This window comes from Eretmochelys imbricata, chromosome 2 (genome assembly GCF_965152235.1).
Source record: "Eretmochelys imbricata isolate rEreImb1 chromosome 2, rEreImb1.hap1, whole genome shotgun sequence".
In the NCBI taxonomy this organism is placed as follows: Eukaryota; Metazoa; Chordata; order Testudines; family Cheloniidae; genus Eretmochelys; species Eretmochelys imbricata.
In genome coordinates, this window is record NC_135573.1 from 175,678,490 (window position 1) to 175,700,547 (window position 22,058).

General features: G+C 40.0%; 1 protein-coding gene across 1 annotated transcript in view; it reads right to left on the bottom strand.

Moving 5' to 3' along the window:
* Nucleotides 1-22,058, bottom strand: part of HECW1 (HECT, C2 and WW domain containing E3 ubiquitin protein ligase 1) — a 242,514-nt gene that overhangs the window by 131,243 nt on the left and 89,213 nt on the right. The window contains exons 4-5 of the mRNA XM_077809221.1: nt 15,841-15,916; nt 3,951-4,120 (exon numbers count right to left, since the gene is read on the bottom strand). Of these exons, the coding sequence (XP_077665347.1) occupies nt 3,951-4,120; nt 15,841-15,916 (246 nt within the window). The remainder of the gene's footprint in view (nt 1-3,950; nt 4,121-15,840; nt 15,917-22,058) is intronic.

Below are 22,058 nucleotides of genomic sequence, written 5' to 3' on the forward strand. Positions count from 1 at the left end.
CCTTGACATAGGTAAATTTTACCCATTGTTAAAAAGGAACAATAGGTTTGTGGTTAAGGCACTAAACTGGAATTTAGCCAATCTGTGTTCAATTCCTGAGCTGACTAGATGTTTCCTGTGTGACCTGGGGCAAATCACTTAAGCCAAGCTTTTCAAAGTAGCCAGTGATTTCAGGTGCCTCAGTTTTGGGGTGTTTAAAGGCAGATACTTTAAAGGGGCCTAATTTTCACAAAGTTCTGAGCACTTATCCTCTGAAAAATCAGAGCCCTTTATGATGTCTCATGCTGGCCACCCCAAATTTAAGCTTCCTAAAATCATTGGTTGCTTTTGAAAATCTTGGCCTTAATTTCCCTGTGCCTCAATTTTCCATCCATAAAATGAAGTAACACTACTTTCTTTCTCCTATCACCATTTGCCTGTCCAGTCATTTAGACTATAAACTGTTCAGACAGGGACTGTCTCTTTATGTTTATACAGCATGAATCACAATGGAGCTCGTGTCTTGACTGGGATGTCTCGGTGTTATCAGAATATTAATAATACAGATGGTTAAACTGAGGCCCAGAAACGTTGCCCAAAGTTAGCACAAAAGCAAAATTGGTAATATAATCCATATCTCCAGACTCCCATTCCTGTGTCTTGTGCTATAGCTCTCACATTAATCAGACACAGAGCTGTAAGTATATCTCTGCCTGTAGCATTCTTATTTCTAAGCTAGAAGCTACTGGGGAAAACAATTCACACTAGGACATGGACTCAAAGCTAAAGCTGACAGTATGTGTATAGGGGACCAGAAAGATCGCTGCATCAGTCACTAGGGGTGCAAACTTTGCAAGAGAAATTAAACCAAGGTCCTTTCTGCCTTTCCCTAGTGGCTGTTCAGATGAAAGCTGAAGATCCCTTGAATACTGTCTAAAAGGTAACACTGTCTACCTGGCTAAAGCCAGGAACACATGATGACATACCAGTGTGTGTGTGAGCTAATGATGGTCACAAAATGTCGATCAAATTTTCTTTGCAAAGCAGCACAGTACCAAGGCCAAATTCACAGTGGTTGCAATCTCTCTCAAGTTCAGAGTTGCAGCTGTCTACACCTATGGTGAATTACATGCCCAATATTTAATTCACCCCAGAGCACTGTGCTCAGTGATACACTAAGTATAAAAAGGTGCTATACTGCATGAAATCTAAGCGTACTGGTTAAATATATGGAACAACATAGTATATATCCAGGGAACATTAGGGTACATGAATGTAAGTGAGTGAATGAATCATTTCCTCACAGTCTGCATGTGGATAGCACCTACAAAATCTGAGCCAAATTCTGCTCTCGATTAGTTATGAGTTTGGCCAGGCATAACAGCTGATTTAAGACCCCATGATGATTGATGAATGATTTAAGACATTTATAACGACTGCACAGTCCTCCTTCCCTCACTCAACCCCCACCCTGAATTTTCAGGTGAGGTGAGCAAATATCCCAAATTAGACTTGTCATTCAATTAAGAAAAAGGAACATCTGGTTACTATTTACACCAAGCAACTACACAATGACAGAGCACCTTATAAAAACCAATTCATCTAAAATGAATTCAGGACCTAAAACATTTTCATGGGAAAAAACCCCACACCAGATTTGTACACATCATGGGCCTGATTTTCTGCTTATGTAGTTATGTATACCTGTGAAAAACACACATAGAGTTGGTATAAAATGCTGCCATTCTGGTTTGATAGCATTTCCAATTCTCCCTACACAATGGAGAATCAGGCCCAATAACTTTTATTCAGTGGAAAGTGACATTGGTTTTTCATTGCTAAGACATGGACAAGCGGATGAAGGTTTCAGGTCACTGGTGCCTGGGGAACAGAGAATGTATTAAAGGGCTGTGGCAGCTAAATGCCTTCACATTGGCTGCAGAGAAGGCAGGAACGGAGTACAATTGACAGACACCACAATTGCTTAGAATTTCTTAGTCATACAGACTAACAGTACTAAAGATGAGAGCCTGGAGGCTCTCATGTGATCAAGAGAACCATGGGGCTGCGTGAAAAAGTTTGAAGCCGCTGAGCTCTTTTTTTTTTTTTTTTTTTTGTTCAAGCCCCAATTAGGCCATCTGATTGTTTTTCCTCCATCACTCCAAAACTCTGTCTGAAATGGAATGTCACTGAACAAACTCTGACATCCCGGCATGACTTGAGGAACAAGGCGTGCTGACAAACTGTCAGAGCAGCAGTCAGTCTCAGAGGGCGTGAGTCTCATTTAGACTAAAGCCATTTTATACTGCTCTGGTAATGCAAAGGGGACTAAAAGCAAAAGTAAATTATATTTAACTGTATTGACTTCACTGGGGGGGAGCAGAGTTAGGTTTGTACTGAATGCTTCAGAAAATCCCCCTCAGTCCCCATGAGTACAGCCACTTTATCACTATTTGCACAGGGACAGCATGTTCCTCCACTGCAAGTGTTGCCAGCTGCACCAGTTAATACTGAATGAAGGATTCAGGCCATGTCCCTGTTCCCTCCTCTGGGGTATCAAGTACTGGTAGCATGACTATACTCACATAGTCCTTGTGCTCCCTAATGCTGCCCATCTCCTGTGCAGGAGCGTGCAGTCGCTGTTCTTTGAACCTCTTCCCCCCACCTTTGGCATAGGGCTCAACACAGATTAGCCCAAGACTATTTTCCAGTTTATATTTAATTTGGATCCATGTATTTGTTTTGGATTTTTTTTACCATTTTTCTGAAATGGAACTAACTGGCCCAATAGAAAACACTGGTAAATCAGGCCCTTTGTGTTTAGTGCCCTTCATTTACTACAGAGGTGCTGTATGCTGCTGTTTCAGGTATACTTTAAAAGCAGCAGGCAACAGTGAAATGCACTAAGTTCTCACTGGTGCTTATTGAATCAGCAGATGCAGCTGATTTCAGAGTATTTCTTCCAGGTGTTGAGCAAATGTGCCAAATCTGCCTCTAATTTACATTACCACTGACATTTTTAAATCACACACACCCCTTTTTGATTGCATGCTGCATCTGTATCACCTCACATAATATTCTCTCTCTATTTTCATAACTACAAGAACTTCAATCAGTCTAACAGCAGTTTTCAAAAACATCCAATTATATTTTTCAATGCTGGGTGATGCCTACATTCAATAATGATTTTTTAAAATTATGGCCTTAAAATACAATATGTATGGAAAGTATTAATCTAACATTCATTTTAGTAGGAAATTATGCCTTTGGCATTAATACATTTAGGATTATTATGTAACAAGAACAATCAGTTAAATCACAATTTTAACCATATTGACCTATGGGCCAGATTTTTTATAAGGCTTACAGATTGCTTATGAGCCAGACTTGATGCTTTTGAAGTCATGTAAAGAAAAATGCTAGCCTGCTAGAAATGATTGGGTCAAGAATCGTTAACTAGGGAATAAGTATTTTGGTAGTGTATTAGACAAATAAATAACAGGAGCTTAAATTAGCAAAAATCTGATGTACAAAACAAATAAACAGATATTCAAATACACTGGAAATGTATGGGTAAAATATATTTCTGCCTGAGAAAAAGATAAAATAAGTGAAGCTGAAGCTGTATGTAGTCCTATGATTGTACTAAATTGTAAGTTAACCTTAGAACCAAATGAGACATAGATCAAGCTGTTTGACGCACGCTGCAAAGGGGGTTACCCAGAAAATTTATATGTATGCACTTTTCTATTGAGCACTAACAGTAGTTAAAATAAATTTGACCAAGTTGATTTAAGCTTTTTTACATTAAAAAATAAAACCCTGTTTGGTAACGAAGAAGCTAGATTTTTTTTAACGTACTGTGATTGAGATATCATCAGGCTTATTTCCAGGTTCTAAGAAAATGTTAGAAACAAAGGGCTAAAACAGAATAGAGCAGTCTAGAGAATGGGAGATACTCAGCTGCCTACCTCTCCTTGCCAGATAGGGTTCACAGTATTACACGTGATCTTGGATCTCTTCTCCTGTCCATGGTGAGGAAGTGCTGGGAAGATGCTGTGCTTTCCAGGCTGAATGGAAATCTTCAGGTATGGGTCTGGGTTGAAGAACATTCCTTTCTTCAGACCCAAAGCCTGGAAATCTGCAAAAAGTTGAATATTCGGATTAGCAATCACATTCCAATTAGTGCACTGGAAAGCCAACAGAACTACATGGGGAACTAATGACAAATTAAAAAGTAAAGGAGGAACATGAAAAATTCTACTGCATTACTTCTACATTACTTGCATTGTAACATAAAACCAAACCGTAACAACTAATTTCAATAACACCTAGGATTTATAAAGTACTTTAAAACTGAAGTACAAGCACAATCCTTCCATCTATGGAGAAAGTAAAAATTAGTTTGTAATTAAGGCACAAGAATGGGAGTCAAAATAAAAGAGTTCTAATTCCCTTCTTTGCCAAAGACTTTGTATGATTAAGGGCAAGTCACTTAAATCCTTTGCGTGAAATCCTGACCCCACTGAAGCAACACACTTAATTGACTTCAGTGAGGCCAAAATGTCACCTTTTGTGAATTCATTTTCCTTTTGTAAAAGGTTCCCAATAAATACACTCTCAAAAAGTGTTCTGTGCATATTTATTTACATTTTTAAAAGAACTATCCTTAGCCAAGATCACATTCCTTTTGGGTGTGCTTTCTGCAGAAAGTTTCTGCTGAAAACACCTCAAAGTTTCATCCTTTAGAATTTGCGGAAACTGAATTTTAGATTTGCACATGGAAATACTCACACTTAAAGCACTTGTGTATTCATCTAACCTTGGAACAGAACTAATACCATGTGAATTATTTAACCAATCACAACAAAGTTTAATTTCAAACACTCATGATCAACTGATTGAGAAAAAAAATTCTGAATTTGAATAATGAACAAATTCAGGAAAATCATGATCTGCTCAAAGATACTCCACAGGCAAAAGGAGAAGCTAAATTTGTCAAGATTCTCTTAATTCTATTTGATACATTCAGTTAAGCTGCAGTAGGTGAAATGCACAATATTCTTTATATGAAATATTTCTTGTAAATATTTTTGATGTTCTCTGCACGAGAAAGGTGGAACTCATTTGAATCCTGTATGTTAGAATATAATGCTTTATTGTTTTTTTTACAATAAAAGCATCATTGTTCAACATTAATTTTATTGCAATATTATTTTATTATACAATGTAATGTATTTTATTTTTGTATAGTATATAATACAATCCAAATTTTCAAACACAAGTGCCTAAAGTTTGGTTCCGAAATCTAACATTCATCTAAATATGGCTTTAGGCACCCAAATTTAGTCAACTGGGCTTGGAAGTTTTGATATGATATCATATGGTTTTTTAAACTATTGCTGCTTAATGGGAGTTTCCCCGCCCCGCCCCAGACTTTAAATAAGTCTGCTTCTTTGTACTGGTGAGCTTCTTCTAAGAGAACCTAGGAAAGTACATGCTTAGAGCAGGATTTTTAGCTGCACAACTCCCAGGGGCTTTACTGTGAGTCATGCAGATGGAACCCCCAAGTGCCTCTTTTCAAATTTACTCATAAGGTCCTGAAGAAGGCCACATAGCCCATTATTGCTTGTCTTTTTGAAGCCCATGAAATACCTGTAGATTGTTTTGTATCTCATTAGTTCAGGACTCCTTAGTAGTTAGTGCCTGTACCCGTTGAATCTCTCTTTTTCCAGATGCATTTCTAGCTTCCTTTGGAACATGAAACCACTTCCTTTTAATGATTTCAGTGTGTGATTCTTTATTTCAACTGCTATTTGTATAGAGTTTTCATTCCCTTTCATTTAAAACTCTATTTCATATTGAAACAAAGGCAATAAATAGCAGTTTTGCTTCTTTCTTTCTGTCACTGCCTTAAAGAGATGTAAAATGTTAGGGAAGATAAATTCAACCATTTTTGGAGACTCTTCTAAATATTTTTTTAATATTTCTCTTGGAGGATTGTTTAAAAGTTCTAATCTGCCACATGTTCATTATCACACAGTTTTAATACTTTAACAGAAACCTGATGAGACAGCTGAGCCAATATGTTAGATGAGACCAATTAAAACCCATTAACAGTGGTGTAATTGTGTCAATAAGAGGATATGCTGGATGGATTGGAACTCCTAACGGAATGCTTTGCAAATGAACACAAAGTGTATGTCAGAGTACAGCTATGTCAAAGAGTAGGGACTAAACTCTATGGAGCGAGGCAAAAATATTTTGCTTCACTAGACAGTTTGTGATAAAACCCAATAAAAGATAGTCCCAAGTGAAAGAGTAAATAATTTTGTTGTGGTTGTTCTTAAGAACATAACTCCCATTGTGGGTCAGACCAATGGTCCATCTAGCCCAGTATCCTGTGTCAGACAGTGGCCATGGAGCTTCAGGGGGTGACAGAACAGGGTGATTTTGGAGAGATCTACCCATCTTCCTCTCCTACTTCTGACAGTCAGAGGTTTAGAGCTGCCCTGAGCATGGAGTTGCATCCCTGACCATCCTGGCTAATAGCCATTGATGGACCTATCCTCCTTGAACTTATCTAGTTCTTTTTTGAACCCAGTTATACTTTTGGCCTTCACAACATCCCATAGGAATGAGTTCCACAGGTTAATAGTGTGAAGAAGTACTTTTTCTTGTTTGTAGTAAACCTGCTGCCTGGTTTTACCATGTCATTTGATTATCTTCATTCCACCAAGTTTTCGTGATGCCTACTATATTAATACCCCCATTTAATACCAAGCACTCTATCTAGTTCACCCATCTTAGTATTTAGACTTCTAGCATTTGCATATAGCACTTGTAAATTTTGTCAATATTCAATTGCTTGCCTTCATGTGTTATATTTCAATGTGACTCTATTTTATTGGACTGTTCCTCACGAGTGCCTGCATGTACTTTACCAACTTCTTTCCTTTTCCCTTTACTAGGATATAGAGTTTCCCTCTTTAATAAATATATCCCTATGGGATGTTTCTGCCTGAACTATGTCCACCTCTGCACCTGGGACATTCGGCAAATCAGGCAGAGATTTCAAAAGCTGTTGCACATGTGAGCATAAAAAACTTGCTGTATTTTAAGAATCCCATTCTCACATCTGTCACTCTTAATCAAATACAAACCAGGTTAAGTGAAAGAACACTCCACTAGAAAGTACTTCTGTGAGAGTGTGTGGTGTCATGCTCTTTGTAGCATCATTCCACAAATAAAATGTTTTGGTTCAGACTGTAAACCTTATGTTGTACAAAGGTTTAAAAAATGGGAAGCTTGTATAGACTGCCCCTCCTGAGCGTGAGATTCTTATGTACAAGACACCTTTCAAATAAAGTGTGGCTCCCAATTCTACTGAAGTCCATTATGATCAACTGGCTTTGCAGTGAATACTGCACTATCAGCAGTAGACTCCAGGAAAGCCCAAAACATAATTGAAAAAGGGATGCTGATGACAGTGCCAGAACAGAATAACAGAATGAGGCTAGTAATGTAAGCCACAGGATGAGAAAGTATGAGAAAAGCCTCTAAGAACTGATTTTGTTTTGTCTGATGTCTCCTCAAAAGACTCTCAAACAGAAATATTTATTGCTGTATATGTTTCTACATTTTTCCCTTAGAGAAAAGATTGCCCATGTTATTATCCAATGATATGGGTTATTGACAGACAGGAATGAAAATATCTAGCCCTTGATATTATAGTTACCTGCTCATTGTTCTTTATGAGCAAGTAACTATAATGACCTTCCAGCCTAATTCTATTACCTGGAATAATCTATGGAGACCATAGGACTGAGTATTTAAAAAACCAAATCAGCTTTCACTAATTATCTTCCAGATACTTGTCCAAGTACAATTCAGCCAGGCACTTTTTGGGATAGTTTGTTTCTCAATGTCATGTATAGGGGAAAGTTGCATGATATGGCATATCAACATAATTTTTAAAAAAATTTTAGTGCACATAAGTTAGTTCTGTGGTACACATATTGAGGCCAGTTTTCAGTGGAAGGTTAAAATGGCCACAACTTTTATTGACTTGTCATCAGCCTATGGCAGTGTCTGGCACAAGGGCCCAGAGCTGAAGTTATCCAACCTGCTTCAATCCAGCCAGACATTTCAACTCACTAGGTCAATGCTTTCAAAGAAGAAAGTTCCGTGCCCATCTCATAAATCAGGTTTGCAAAAAGTAAAGGCTGCACAATAGCCTCCCACAAGGATCAGTACTTGCACCATCCCTTTTTAACTTATACATAAGTGATATGCCTGAGGTGCTCATTTTTACTGATGATCTGTCATTAGCGACACAGGCCTCAACATCCAGCAAAACGGAAGATACCCTTAATGCTGATCAGAAGAAGATGGAAAACTGTTTTCGGTACTGGCAACTCAAACCCAATCCATCAAAAACTGTGTCATCAGCTTTCCATCTCAGCAATTCTGAAGCTTATAGGATGCTGAACATAAACTTCTGTGGCAAGGCAATCACCCATGATCATCTCTTCATCACAACCTTATCTATCAACATCTGAAACAGGTGACCCATAAAACAGAGTCATAACAATATCTTCCAAAAGCAAGCAGGTTCTAGCTGGGGTTGCACTGCTTGAATGCCATGAATGGCAACAGTGGTTTTAGTTTATTCCACAGCCATGTTCCGCGCAGCTGTCTGGGGAAGAAACTTGTACACAGACCTCATTGCTATCCAGTTAAATGCGGCTATGAGACTTGTAACTGGCACCCTGAAATCCACTTTGCTGCCTTTGCTTCCAGTCCTCAAAAACATCCCTCCTCCAACCATACAGTGAGAGGTGGCTATGATGTGTGAGTACAAGAAAGCTCTCGCTAACCAAAAGCTCCTGCTCCATGACAACCTCATTCACGGTCTCACACTCGCCTTAAGTCCCACCACCCATTCCGGGCAGATGGAGAAGCAAGTCTGTCATCCAACTTCAACCCAGAAGACACCTGGCAGATGCAGTGGGCAGACCCTGGCATTTACTAAGCATATCTTTAGATGATCCCATCATTGAACCACCTGGTTTCTTACTCTGCCTAAGATAGTGGATGACCAACAGTATTAGGGCATTACATGGAAGATGTGTGCACTTGATGCACAAATGAAGTAGCAAGGATTCAACACAGTGCAAATACAGAGACTTTCAAACCATTAAGAACATTGCAAATCAGTGCCCAATCTTTACATTCCCAGAATGTATAGCAAAGTTGCACTGTGTATCACCTGAAAACCTCAAATGGATTTCAGACCTTTCTATCAACTTGTAAATGTTGCTATTTCCACATGAAAAAAGGAAAGTTGTTCTGTGGTACTCCATGCTTCCCTGAGTCAGCATTAAACAGGGAGAGCTTATGAACCTTTAACAGAAGGGAAGAGCAGCTTGTGTCAATGTAGGGAGGTTGGAATAGTCGGAGGGAGTGTCATCGGATCTGTGTTTACATGGAACTAGTGGCCCCAACATTCTATGCAAAGGTCACAGAGGGGTTATAGGCCTGGGGTTGCGTTCGGTGAACAACTGCACCTTGTCTTTGTGTGTGTGATGTTATTTCTCTCCTTGCTGTGGAAGTACCGATTATCAGATTAACTATATTTTAACTCTCTCAACAAATACAAGGCCTGGTTCTTCCTCTGGTATGCCAGTTTTATAGTGGTGTAACTGCACTAAAATTCGTGGCTTTACACTACCACAAGAGCAGTGGAATGGAATGGAGAATCAATCCTACAATTATGAAGAGTTCTTTTTCCTTACTATTATATGAACCCTGCACTAGGTTAATGGAAGCATGGAGGAATGATACGGTGAATACAACTCAGTCTGTGAGAGGAGCAGTGGCTGACACAAGATAGAATGAAGGCACCTTAATAATTTGAGGACCAGGCCCTATCTTTGATCTCACATTATCCAACCCATTAGACATATACCATGTGTCAGTTTATGGTTATTCATAAATTATACTTTTCTACAAAAGAGATTATGCACATCAATCAATTTGGAAATATCAGGCCAAGTCTTGGGAAAATGACAGGGAGAAGCAGGAGGGAATTCAGGTAGAGAGAGAGAGAACAAGCAGAGTCTTTCAATTCTATATACTTTCAATTCATTTAAAGTTGAAAATTATAAACTAGTTAATACCACTTCAAAGATTCTGCACAAGCATGGCAAGGTCAATGGGACAGTATGTACTACAATTCAACCTATAATTCATTAAAACTCTCCTTAGGGACTAATTTTCTCCATCCCTGGGAGTCATTCTCTTTCAGGAAATTACAAAGCTATTTGTGGAAAAGAAAATTCCAGCTCTGAGGAAGACTGCTGAGCAAGGCAATGGGAACTGTTTTGGCCCAGAACTGCCCCAGTATCCAGCTCTCAACTGCCATGACTCTTTAAAGGGATCACCCTAGTAGTTATACAAACAATTCTGGAGAATGCGTGATCCCAAAGCATGGATGAAGCTGCTAATAGTTCATCAGAGAACTATTTTACTTACCTGCCTTTCCTGCTGGGAAGTGCCCTTCTAAACAGACACTCAGTAGAGCTATTGGTGCTAACACACTAAAATACGGCAGCATGGCAGCGGCAGCATGGGTGGCAACTTGAGGGACACCCAAGCCCGTTGGTACCTACTGAACCACTGAACCACGACTCGTGCTGCTGTGGCCACACTGCTATTTTGAGCACTCCAACTTGAGCAGAACGAGTGTGCATCTTCCTACTCCCACGTGGCACACTCTAACTCGCCATGTGGACCCTGCCACAATACACTAAAAGTTCTGCAGTGCACTTTGATCTACTGTTGTAACGCCGACAGACCTGGGACCTCTGGAGCTTAGTGCATGAGCCTCTACTGCATGAGCTAAAAGCCATTTGGTTGTTAGCTAAGGCTGTAGAGCCGAATCATTTCCTCTCTCTCTCTCTAGGTGGTCTTGGTGCCACTAAATGGGACAGAACACAACACCCAGGAGGGTCAAACAGCAGTAGACCAAACCACACTAAGAAATGTTTAGTGCGCAGTTGAGGTTCCACCTGGCTAGTTAGTGTGCAGTAAGCCTGTGTGCTGTACAGTCACACCTCAACTTGCCATACATTAGCTTTCTGTACAGACAAGCTCTGAGTGCAGGTATGAGGTTCTTGAACTCAGCATAGTAAGAAAAGGGTTCAGGGGTGCAGCTGTACTGTTGATGTCAAGAGAGCAAATATTAAGAAATTAGGAAATCTATTATGAAAATCTTAGGTAAAGTGACAGGAAGTATTAAAATCCAAGAGTGCAGAATAAGGCAGGGGAATCCTAAAAGATCCTATATATAAGGGTCAACAGGGTACGCAAGAACTCTTGGGTCAGGTTCTATGGCCTGTGTTATGCAGGAGGTCAGACTAAATTGTCAAAATGGTCCCATCTGGCCTCAAAATCTATGAATAGACTCCAGATCCTCTTAAAAACCAAAAATCCATGAAATAAGAATTGGCCAGAGTGGCTGCACAAGGAGGCGTTTAAAGACCTGAGATTTTAAAAAATAGAAAAGTGGGGAGGTAAGCAAATAAGAATCCAGTCATAGCAGGCTTGCAGGGAAAATATTAAGGACAGAAAAAAAAAAAAGCAGGGGGAATGAATTCATGATAGCCAGGGGGCACTAAGGAGAATTAGAAGAGCTTTTTATTTACATAGGGGAAGAGGCAGAAGTTGTACAAAGGAGAATGTAGGTCTATTAATAAATGAAATGAGAAGAAATTAATTATTCAGAAATGGCTGCAAGACAGAACTCCTTTTTAATTGTCTTCATAGAGAAAATAATACAATGGAAAGTTGAACAATTAGTCTGAATATTCTAACAGTGAGGGTGATTAACCACTGGAACAAACTACCGTCTCTGGAGTTCTTCAGATCAAGACTGGGTGGCTTTCTGGAAAACATGTTTTAGTCAAATACAGGTTATTGGGCTCAGCACAGGGTACCTGAGTGAAATTCTCTGCGCTCTGTTATACAGAGGGTCAGGCTAGATGATTTAACAGTTCCTTCTGTCCTTAAAGTCTATGAATCTAGGTCTGTGCCTTGGAAGCACAAACCTGTTTCGGAGGTTATGGAAAGTCACTTCCATCCCAGCAGAAGCTCTGGAAAGGTAATAGACTCCTGAGCAGTAAACAGCTTGGGTTTATAAAGAAAACATCCTAACAGCTTAATCTGATGGTGGGTGGGAGGGGGCTTACAAAATTAGTGAATAAAGGAAATACAGGCTGAGATTTTTCATAGGTGTCAAAGGGATTTGGATACCTAATTCCCACTAAAATTGGTACCCAAATCTCATACAAAGACTGTTCTGAAAATCTCAAACTGTAGTATACATGGATTTTGGTTAAGCATTTGATTACATAAGAACATAGTAATGGCCACACTGGGTCAGACCAATGGTCCATCTAGTTCACTATACTGTTTTATGACAGTGGCCAGTGTCAGATGCTTCTGAGAGAATGAACAGAACAGTGAAAATAACAAGTGATCCATCCCCTGTCGTCCACTCCCAGATTCTGGCAGTCAGAGGTTGATGGACACCCAGAGCATGGAGTTGCACCTATCCTTCATAAACTTATCTAATTCTTTTTTTGAATTCAATTATACTTTTGGCCTTCACAACATCCCCTGACGAGGAGGGCCACAGGTTGAGTGTGCATTGTGTAAAGAAGTACTTCCTTTTCTTTGTTTAAATCTGCTGCCTATTAATTTAATTGGGTGACCGCTGGTTCTTGTGTTACTTGAAGGGGTAAATAACACTTTCTCCACGCCATTCATGGTTTTATAGACCTCTATCATATCCCTCATTAATTGTCTCTTTTCTAAAATGAACAGTCCCAGTGTTATTAATCTCTCCTCTTATGTAAGCTGTTCCACAACCCTCGTCATTTTTGTTGGCCTTCTCTGAAACTTTTCCAACTCTAATATATTTTGTTTGAGCTGGGGAGACCAGCGCGGCATACAGTATTCAAGGTGTGGGTGTGCTATGGATTTACATAGTGGCATTATGATATTTTATACCTTATTATCTATCCCTTTCCTAATGGTTCCTAACATTGTTAGCTTTTTTGACTGCAGCTGCACATTGAATGGATGGGTTCAGAGAACTGTCCCTGGGTCGGCTCTAGGCACCAGCTAAGGAAGCTGGTGCCTGGGGCAGCAAATCAGAAGGGGCGGCACTCCAGCTGTTCTTGGGACGGCACTCCGGTGGGGTTTTTTTTTAAATTATTTTTTCCTTCCTCGGCAGCACTTTGGCAGCAGCTTTTTTATTTTTTCTTCTTCGGTGGCCACTTTTTTTTTTTTTTTTTTGATTCACTGCTTGGGGCAGCATAAAAGGTAGAGCTGGCCCTGAACTGTCCACAGTGACTCCAAGGTCTCTTTCTTGAGTGGTAACAGCTAGTTTAGACCCCATCATTTTGTAGGTATAGTTGGGATAGTGTTTTCCAGTGTGTGCATTACTTTCCTCTGATCAACACTGAATTTCAATTGCCATTTTGTTGCCCAGTCACCCAGTTTTGTGAAATCCCTTTGTAAATCTTTGCAGTCAGCTTTGGACTTAACTATCTTGTGTAATTTTGTATCATCTGCCAATTTTGCCACTTCTGGCTAAAATTTTCATAAGCGCCCCAAGTGTTTTAGATGCCTAAACAATTTTTATTGATTTTCAATTAATTGTGCTGATTTATACCCTCTGAGTATCTGGTCCTTAATCTCTGTAAAATGGGGGTAATAATACTTCTCTATCTCACAAAGCGGTTAGGAGGATAAATTCAATAACATTTGTGAGGTGCTCATATATGATGGTCATTAGTGCCATAGAAAACCCTGTAAACAGTGTACAAGTATCAAAATGTGTAAAGATTAAAACTCAAGAAAAATTACTGAAAGTGATACACAGACTTACAACTAGGAGTGATAGGATGAAATTAAAAAAGGGAAAATAGAGGTGGAATCTCACACAAACCTCATGACAGTGAGATCTATCCATCAACCAGCAGAATAGGCCAAAGTGCCTTCAGCAAATATGTTATCCTGTCACTGGACCATGAACTGTCTTCTAATGAAGCGGCTATTTCCTTATGAGAACCTGAGTGCATTTCGTCTTTCTGCATCCAACATGACAAAGAACTCAGACACTTACAGCTGTCTATAATCTGAAGTGTGACATTCCTCTCAGAGAAGTGGAAAAGTCATGTTTTTTTTTTATTTTGAAAGGTAATTGCAGAGGTTGCTTTGGAGTTTTAAAATAGATTGTATTAAGTCTAATTAAATAGGCCCCTAATATTTCTCTTAAAATTTTAAAACATTAAAAAAATTATACTAATATAATCACATAAAAGATAAAATAGCCACAAAAGCCATAACTGTTCATGTTACCATTGAACAGTTAAGGCTTGAGCTAACCTCTCACAGGACCAAATTTTGATTCCCTATATAAGTGAATACTTTGAAAAATTCCTACTGAAGTAACTCAAATTCCCATTTCTTTCTGATCTCAAATAGTTAGTGGTTGGCTAATCCCCTGAAACATGAGAGTTTGTATCTAAGTGTTTATCCTATCTGGGAACATTTGGTCAGGCAAACTTCCGCTGAACTCAGTGATTATGATTCAGTTTTTATTCAGTACTTTCTCAGGCAAACTCTCACTGACTTAAATGGAAGTTAGCCTGAGTAAATGTTTGTAGATTGGATAAACATTTAAAACCTAATATCCAGATAGAGATACAAAATAAGGGACATATAAACCACAGACTACATGGGATTAGGAAGAAACTTTCCCTGTGGGAAGGTAGTTCCATAATTATCCACTATAGGGTTTCTCTGAAGCATCTAGTACTGTCTACTGCAGCAGGCCTGATACATTGGGCTAGCTGGGCTGATCCAGTATGGCAATTTCTGGGATTTGTCTCCAGGATGTTAGTTTTATGATATTTTTTCCCTTTTTCTTTTTTTCACTTATCTACTTACATTACTTAATTGCTCTAAATGTAAAGTCCTCTTTTTGTTTTCTTTATAGTTTTACTTAGACTGCAAGCTTTTTGGGGAAGGGACTGTCTTTTTGTTCTGGATTTGTACAGTGCCTACCACAATGGGGTCCTGGTCCATGACTGGGATTCTTGGACACTACCACAACACTCTACTAATAATAATTTTGAAACAGGAATGATAGTCAAGGTGAAGGCATACTAATATCTAAGGGCAAATTTAGAAAAGTAGAAGCCTCTGTGAGCCCAAAGTACAGCATGCACAAGCTCATGTTTACGCACATCTGTGGGCCTGATTCAGGGAAGCACTGAAGCATGTGCTTAAATTTAAGGATGTGCTGAAGTCCCATTGACTTCAACAGACCTTAAGGATAAGCATAAAATTAATCACGTGGGTAAGTGCTATCATGAGAAGGGAAGTTTTCCTGAACTGGGGCCTGTATAGGCAGCTGCCACAATTATGCATGTAAGTTTAAGTAACTGCAAGTACAAATGGATAGCTGGACACCTGGCTGCTCTTTTGCACATGCAATTAATAATAATACTTCATTCTTATCTAGCATTTTTATATGTAGCTCTCAATCAGCTTTACAAAAGGAGGTCAGCATTATTACCCCCATTTTACAGATGTAAAATTGCTTTCCATTACAGGTACACCTGTATGCATGTTTTCCAGGTGAACCTCTGCCTCCTTTCTTCAAACCTTTGGCCCTCAAAGTTTCAAGGCTAAGTCTCAACAGTTTATTGGGGTTGTTTCATGGTTTAAAAATCTCCAGTCCCACCCTCTGGTCTCATAGCTTTATGCATTCAAACAAAGACATACCTGAGAGTGAAAAACTTATTAGTCTCCGACTTCCTTGACTCTGGACCGGATCTTCACTGGTGATGCTTTTAAAAATCTGCTGGAAGAAGGAAAATGGTGAGATAGCTGCCTCCAATGATTCTTGAACAGAAAACTGACTTAATAACTGTTATTCCTGCTGTCATCAACAACTGAGAATCAATGACATGCTTTCATTAGGAAACTATCGATCAAAACAATTTTATCAGTAAAGTAAGAAACCAGCCACAAGGGAGCTCCTTTTCACAGAAATGAAAAACTATGCAAGAAATTACTGTAATCTTATAAGTGTTTAGTGGTAATAAAAAGAGTACTTCCTCAGTGGAATATCTGTAAACAGTAACTGCTTAGTAAACAAAAAATGAATGAAGTTCATAAAGACAGGTATGTTGCCCCTAACTCTAATAGAAAACTCTGGTCTCAACAAAATGAAATGTAAATCTCTGTAGTTCAATTATTCTAGTGACTCTTCAGCTGATGGCCATGAACCTGTATTTATATTTATGGGTTACATAAACATAATTATTAATCCCATGAAAAAAGCAGCAATTATGAAATACTGCGGTGACAAATGTACAGGGGATGTCTGAAGAAGCAAGAGCTACAGTATATGATCATTTGAGCTTGTTTAATAGACAGAATCTTCAAAAGGTGGGCCCTGTTGGGCTTGACTTTTGGACAGCATGTTTCTTGCACACCACTAATTTGAATGTGGGAATAACTCTCTTTTTCTCAACCCCATCTATACCTTTTAGACAATAGTGGGTTTTTCTTCATGAACCTGAACAGCTCCTGTTTTAATTTAAAAAGATTGTATTTGCTTGAAATGTGTCAGTGGCAGGAGAGAAGGGAATTGCTCTGTTGCTGACTTTATGCTCAGGACACAACAGAGTAGTTTGCCAGCTGGTGCTAAAAACTGGGACATTGTCACAGCTAAGAAAATAAATCCTTTACCATCTCTTTCTGGATCAAGCTGAGGAAAGCACAGGAGGAACAGGAAGATGTGTGCATGGGGAATCAATCTGCTGACTGCAAGACTTTAAATACGAGTTGAAAAAACTGGGAGAAGTGGGCCCACTGACACACAAGTAGAGAAGACGGGGGAGTTGAGCTGCTAGCAGAATGGCCCACCGGCCACTTCTCCTTTGATCCTCAGAATGGTATCAATTTCCCCTTAGATGGTTTCAACCCTTGAAATGGTATTCAACTCAGTGGCGGGAGCATGTTCCACACACCATCTAGCTCCTTCACCTTCCTCCAGAAACATACCGGTAATCGGAGTGAAGTGATTCATAGATTTTAAGGCTAGAAGGGACCATTATAATAATCTAGTCTGACCCTCTTGAAGAACACAGGCCTTAAAACAGGGGTTTCAAACACGTGGCCCGCAGGCTCCATGTGGCCCACAGAGTTATTTGCTGCGGCCTGCCAAGCTCCCCACGCCCTCCTGCCCCCCCCAAGTTATTTCCTGTGGCCGCCAAGCTCCCCTCACCCGCCACTCCACCCCCCACAGCGCCCTGCATCCCTGCTCCTCTGCCTACCTCCAGGAGCTTCCAGCCACCAAACAGCTGCTTGGCGGCGCTTAGCGTTTTCCAGGAGGGAGGGGGAAGGAGCGGGGAGCCATGTGCTCAGGGGAGGAGGCAGAGAAGAGGCAGGGCAGGGGCAGGGATTTGGGAAAAGGGCTGGAATGGGGGGTGGAAAGAGGCAGGGCAGGGGCGGGGCCTCATGGAAGGTGTGGAGTGGGGGTGGGGCTGGAGGCAGCGTGGGAAAGGTGTCAGTGATGCGGCCCTCGGGCCAATGTACTAGTCCTCATGTGACCCTCATGGTGATTTGAGTTTGAGACCCCTGCCTTAGAATCTTACCCAGTAATTTCTGCATCTAGCCCATAGCTTCTATCTGAGCTCTAGCATATCTTTTAGAAAGACATCCAGTCTTGATTTAGAAATCTCAAGTGGTGAAGAATCCATCACATCCCTAAGTAAGTTGTTCCATTGCTTAGTTACCTTCACCGTTAAAAGTTAGCATCTTATTTCTAGTCTGAATTTGTCTAGCTTCAGCTTCCAATCCCAGCCTTTTATTATGCCATTGTCTACTAGATTAAAGAACTGTCTATCGGAAATATCTTCCCCATGAAGGTACTTGCAGACCATGATCAACTCATATTTTTAACCTTCTTTTGGATAAATGGAAACTTTTAACTCTCTCACTATCAAGCATGTTTTCCAAACCTCACATCTTCCTTGTAGCCCTTTCTGAATGCTTTCCAATTTTTCAATATCCTTCCTGAACATTCTTTCTAAACGGGTGAAACCCACCCCTCTGTGTAGGGACAATAAAAGGACTATTTTTACGTATTGCATAGGCCTCATGCTGGCCTGTGCACATGGGATAAATGCCACCCAATATGAATTGTTCAATATCACATAGATATACATGGAGAAAAGTACTAGGAAGGTGGGAATAATACTTTTTTTAAAAAAGTAGATTCTTCAAGAAGTGAGAATGGGGAGAAAAAACCTAATCCAAAGCATGACTTGATTCAGCTGCTTACATAAACAAAGCTGTGCACACAGGTGCTCTTTCCTCTACTGTTTGGCAAGTCATGCTCTTCTTGTTTGCATTTCTGTCTGACTGAAGGTTATGTTTTCAGAGGACTAAACTGGGCATCTTGGGAACGGACCTTGGTGCTTTTGAAAATCCCACTAGGTGTCTGAATACCTTTGGAAATGTGGCCCTGGGGCACTTTTTAAAATGGGACTTAAATACTTTGGAAAATTTTATCCAAAGTTTCTAGAAACCAGAATGACGGGTGCATTGAAGTTTGATTAGATAGACAGCATAGATATGGCCTGCAGAGAATGATAATTTTAAAAGGTCAGGGGCCCAGTCCTTAGTTTTTGTCCTCCATTATTCTAGCTGAGAGAGAGAGAACGCGTGTGCACAATGGGAGTAGGAGATTAAATGAAGCTAAAAATACATTAAATACTTTCCTAATATCACTCTTCCCTGGAACCAAATTCTGTAAACTCCTGGTCTATTACATTAGGGCCCAATCTTTCAGCTCTTTCTGAAAAAAAATTCCGAAGTACATCAATGGGAGTATTGTCTGAATAAGGGCTACTGAATTGAGTCCCTAATTAAAGACTTCAAAAGCTTTCTAAAATACCTCTTTACAGATCCTTCTGGAATAGGCCCTCATGGTTAGAAATATGGTATTAGCAGTGTAAACTGAAGAAAAGTTTTCCATTTTCATCCCCCACACTGATGACAACATCTCCCTATATTGTTTCCCACACTGCGTTTCTTATGGGCTGGTTTACACTAACACTGTAAGTTGGTCTAAGTTACGCTAGTTCAGTCATGTAAATTACGTAACTGAAGTAGACGTAACTTAGGTTGGCTTACAGCAGTGTCTCCACCTCTCAGGGAGGTGGAGTACAGACATCGACAGGAGAGTACTCTCCCATCGACTTAGCGTGTCTTCACCAGACCCGCTAAATCAACACCACTGCATCAATCGCAACAGTGCCGATTATACTAGCTGGTAGTATAGACATGGCCTATATTTTGTATATTGTGCGGCCACCATGATCATTCTAAAAGGCCCACTGACATGCAGTAGGATTAATATTTATTTGAAACATGACTATATCTATACATCCAGAACTACAAAATAACACAGCATATTATTTTTCCTACACACTTGCACCACTGGCCATGATGACTCTAAAAGAAACTGTATGGCATAGCTTATCAGTGTGTAATACACATCTCTCTCCAGAGAAACATATTTGGCCCTTAGTTACATGCAGCTGAAGAAACTGTTTTAGCTCAAGTGTAAGAGAGATGTAGTTTTGGTGTTAAACTTGGTGATTCCAACTTCGATCCTTTCTGACTATTGTGGCTGGATGCAGCCTGCTGTGTATGTATAGTAAGACTGCTACATATAGTGGTCACCATTTACATTGATCAACCACTACCACATAGTGGTCTCTCACACAGCTTAATATTTCTGGACCCATATTTTCAGAAGTCTCTGTTTCAAGCTATGCAGTAGTTTTCTAAGACCATATCAAAGTATTCAACTTCAATATAGCACACGTGAAAGAAAGTCAGAAATTACAGCAGTAAATCTATGATCTGCTTACTCTTTTTATAAAACAGTTCCGTGCCTTAAGAGCCAAAGACTAGTTACAAAAGTGATAATTACAATAACTTGTTTTTCACACCCAAATCCTAATTTTGGTCACAAGTAAAAAGTGCATTTGGTAGTCTTGACTCAATCCCAATTTGCACATCTCCAAAAGAAAACAAGAAACAAAATGTGTGATGGCAGGTGAGCGCTGAGATGTATTGTTGGCACCATTGGGTAAGGGGGAAACTTGCCCAAACGGCAGCCTGCACTATGCTTGGTTCATGCTTGTGCGATCTTTCTCCACTTTTCAAGAGCATTAAATTGGCTCACAAATTTAAAATGAAATAAATAAAACTAAACTTAAGAGTCTGAATTAAATGGACACAGAAAAGAAAGGAGCTGGATATGTCACTTTGTCCTCTGCTCACCTGCTTCTATTTGGATCTAACAGTTCACCTGGGATGTACAGTCACTGGCTGTTCTGAAAGCCCGACAATGCACAGGCACAGAAAGTGAGATAAGGGCCAGACTTCACTGTGAATTTCTTTATTGATATCAGTTTAAGTCAGACCATTACTATTATTTTAACAGAGCTGCGTATGCACTGTACAGGAATCAAGAAAGTTCCTTGCCTGACTTCCCTCTCCTAATCCGTTGTTCTGCCTTCTTTTCCTTTTTCCCCTGCTAATTTCACTGCACTTTTGAAATTAACAGAATAGTGTACACAGTATCATATGGAGACCAGGTGATACTGCTAACAAGTCAGATGTGAAGAGGTCTTTCCAGAGTAAAAGAAAGTAAGATGACTTAGTCTTTATGAGTTCAAACTTCAGCTTGTGGCTAACTCTTCAGAGTTAATTTCCTATAAGTAGGTCTCCTGCAAATGTGAGGAGCAGATTAACTCATATGAAAAAACCTATCCTAAAGTCATTCAGATGTAACTTGGCATAAAAATGAGGGAAGAGTAAAAGTATATGACACATCAGGGTCTAATATGGGCCAAGAAAAAGAGGAGCGACCTGGTCACATCTATGGATAGTGGAAGCTATATGTAGAATTCCAGAGGCAGCGATAGGATTTTAAGCTGAAAAGGATCTATTTTCTTACTGCCTTTCCCTGGAGTAGACATGCACAGCTGCATAAAACAAGTGTAAAATAAAATGTTGCCATGCTGGTTTGTTATTATTTTACACCCACTTTGCACTGGCGAGAACGACTCCCCAAGGTGTAAGGCAGGAGAGAATCAGACCTAGGGTTTGAACAGCCCATGTGGTGGCTTGTACAGGACAAAAGTTTGATGCGGAACTCTTGGGGCCTCAGATACCTGTACAGGCCATACTGAACACAGATTGATTTAGATATTCATGGTCAAATTTTGCTCTCTGTTACATTGTTGTAAATCCATTCAAAATTCTGTGGGAGGGGAATCCATCACAGGGATCAGCTTGTCACACTCCAAAAGAAGGGACCTTTTGGGTGTGAACACCTTGCAGTCAGTCCTGGTAAGTTCAGTCCCAGGAACTGCCAACAAGTGCTTACTGGCCAGAATTGGTGATGGTTAGAGGTCATCTTCAGATAACTGGTCACAGATCTTTCAGGGGCTAAAAATTACCACCAACATCTCTTCTCTTTGAACCCCAAAGTGGCCAGAAGTATCAAAGCAGAGACTGGAGGGCAGACGCTATGTTATCACAAAGAAGCGCCCCATTACGGAGGCAGGAAACTGCATTAGGTACCAATTGGACCGTCTTGGCAGTCTTCAAGAGCAGTTATAGGACCACCACATTACTTTAGTATAGCGTGGAGAGGATAAAAATGTGGATGACTAATGTCCACATTCGTGAGAAATGATCATAGGCTTTTGGTGAGCTGTAGAGGATGAAAGGCATGATAGGCCCCTACTGCTACCGAAAACCCTAGGAGGAACAATGGACACAATACTCCTTTAATGCTGCACAGCATTATGGGAGAAAGCAGGCCAATCAATGACGCAGACACCATTTCTGCTTATTCTTCTAAATGCATTCCTCGAAATATTAATATACCCAGCTTATCTGGGTGAGTC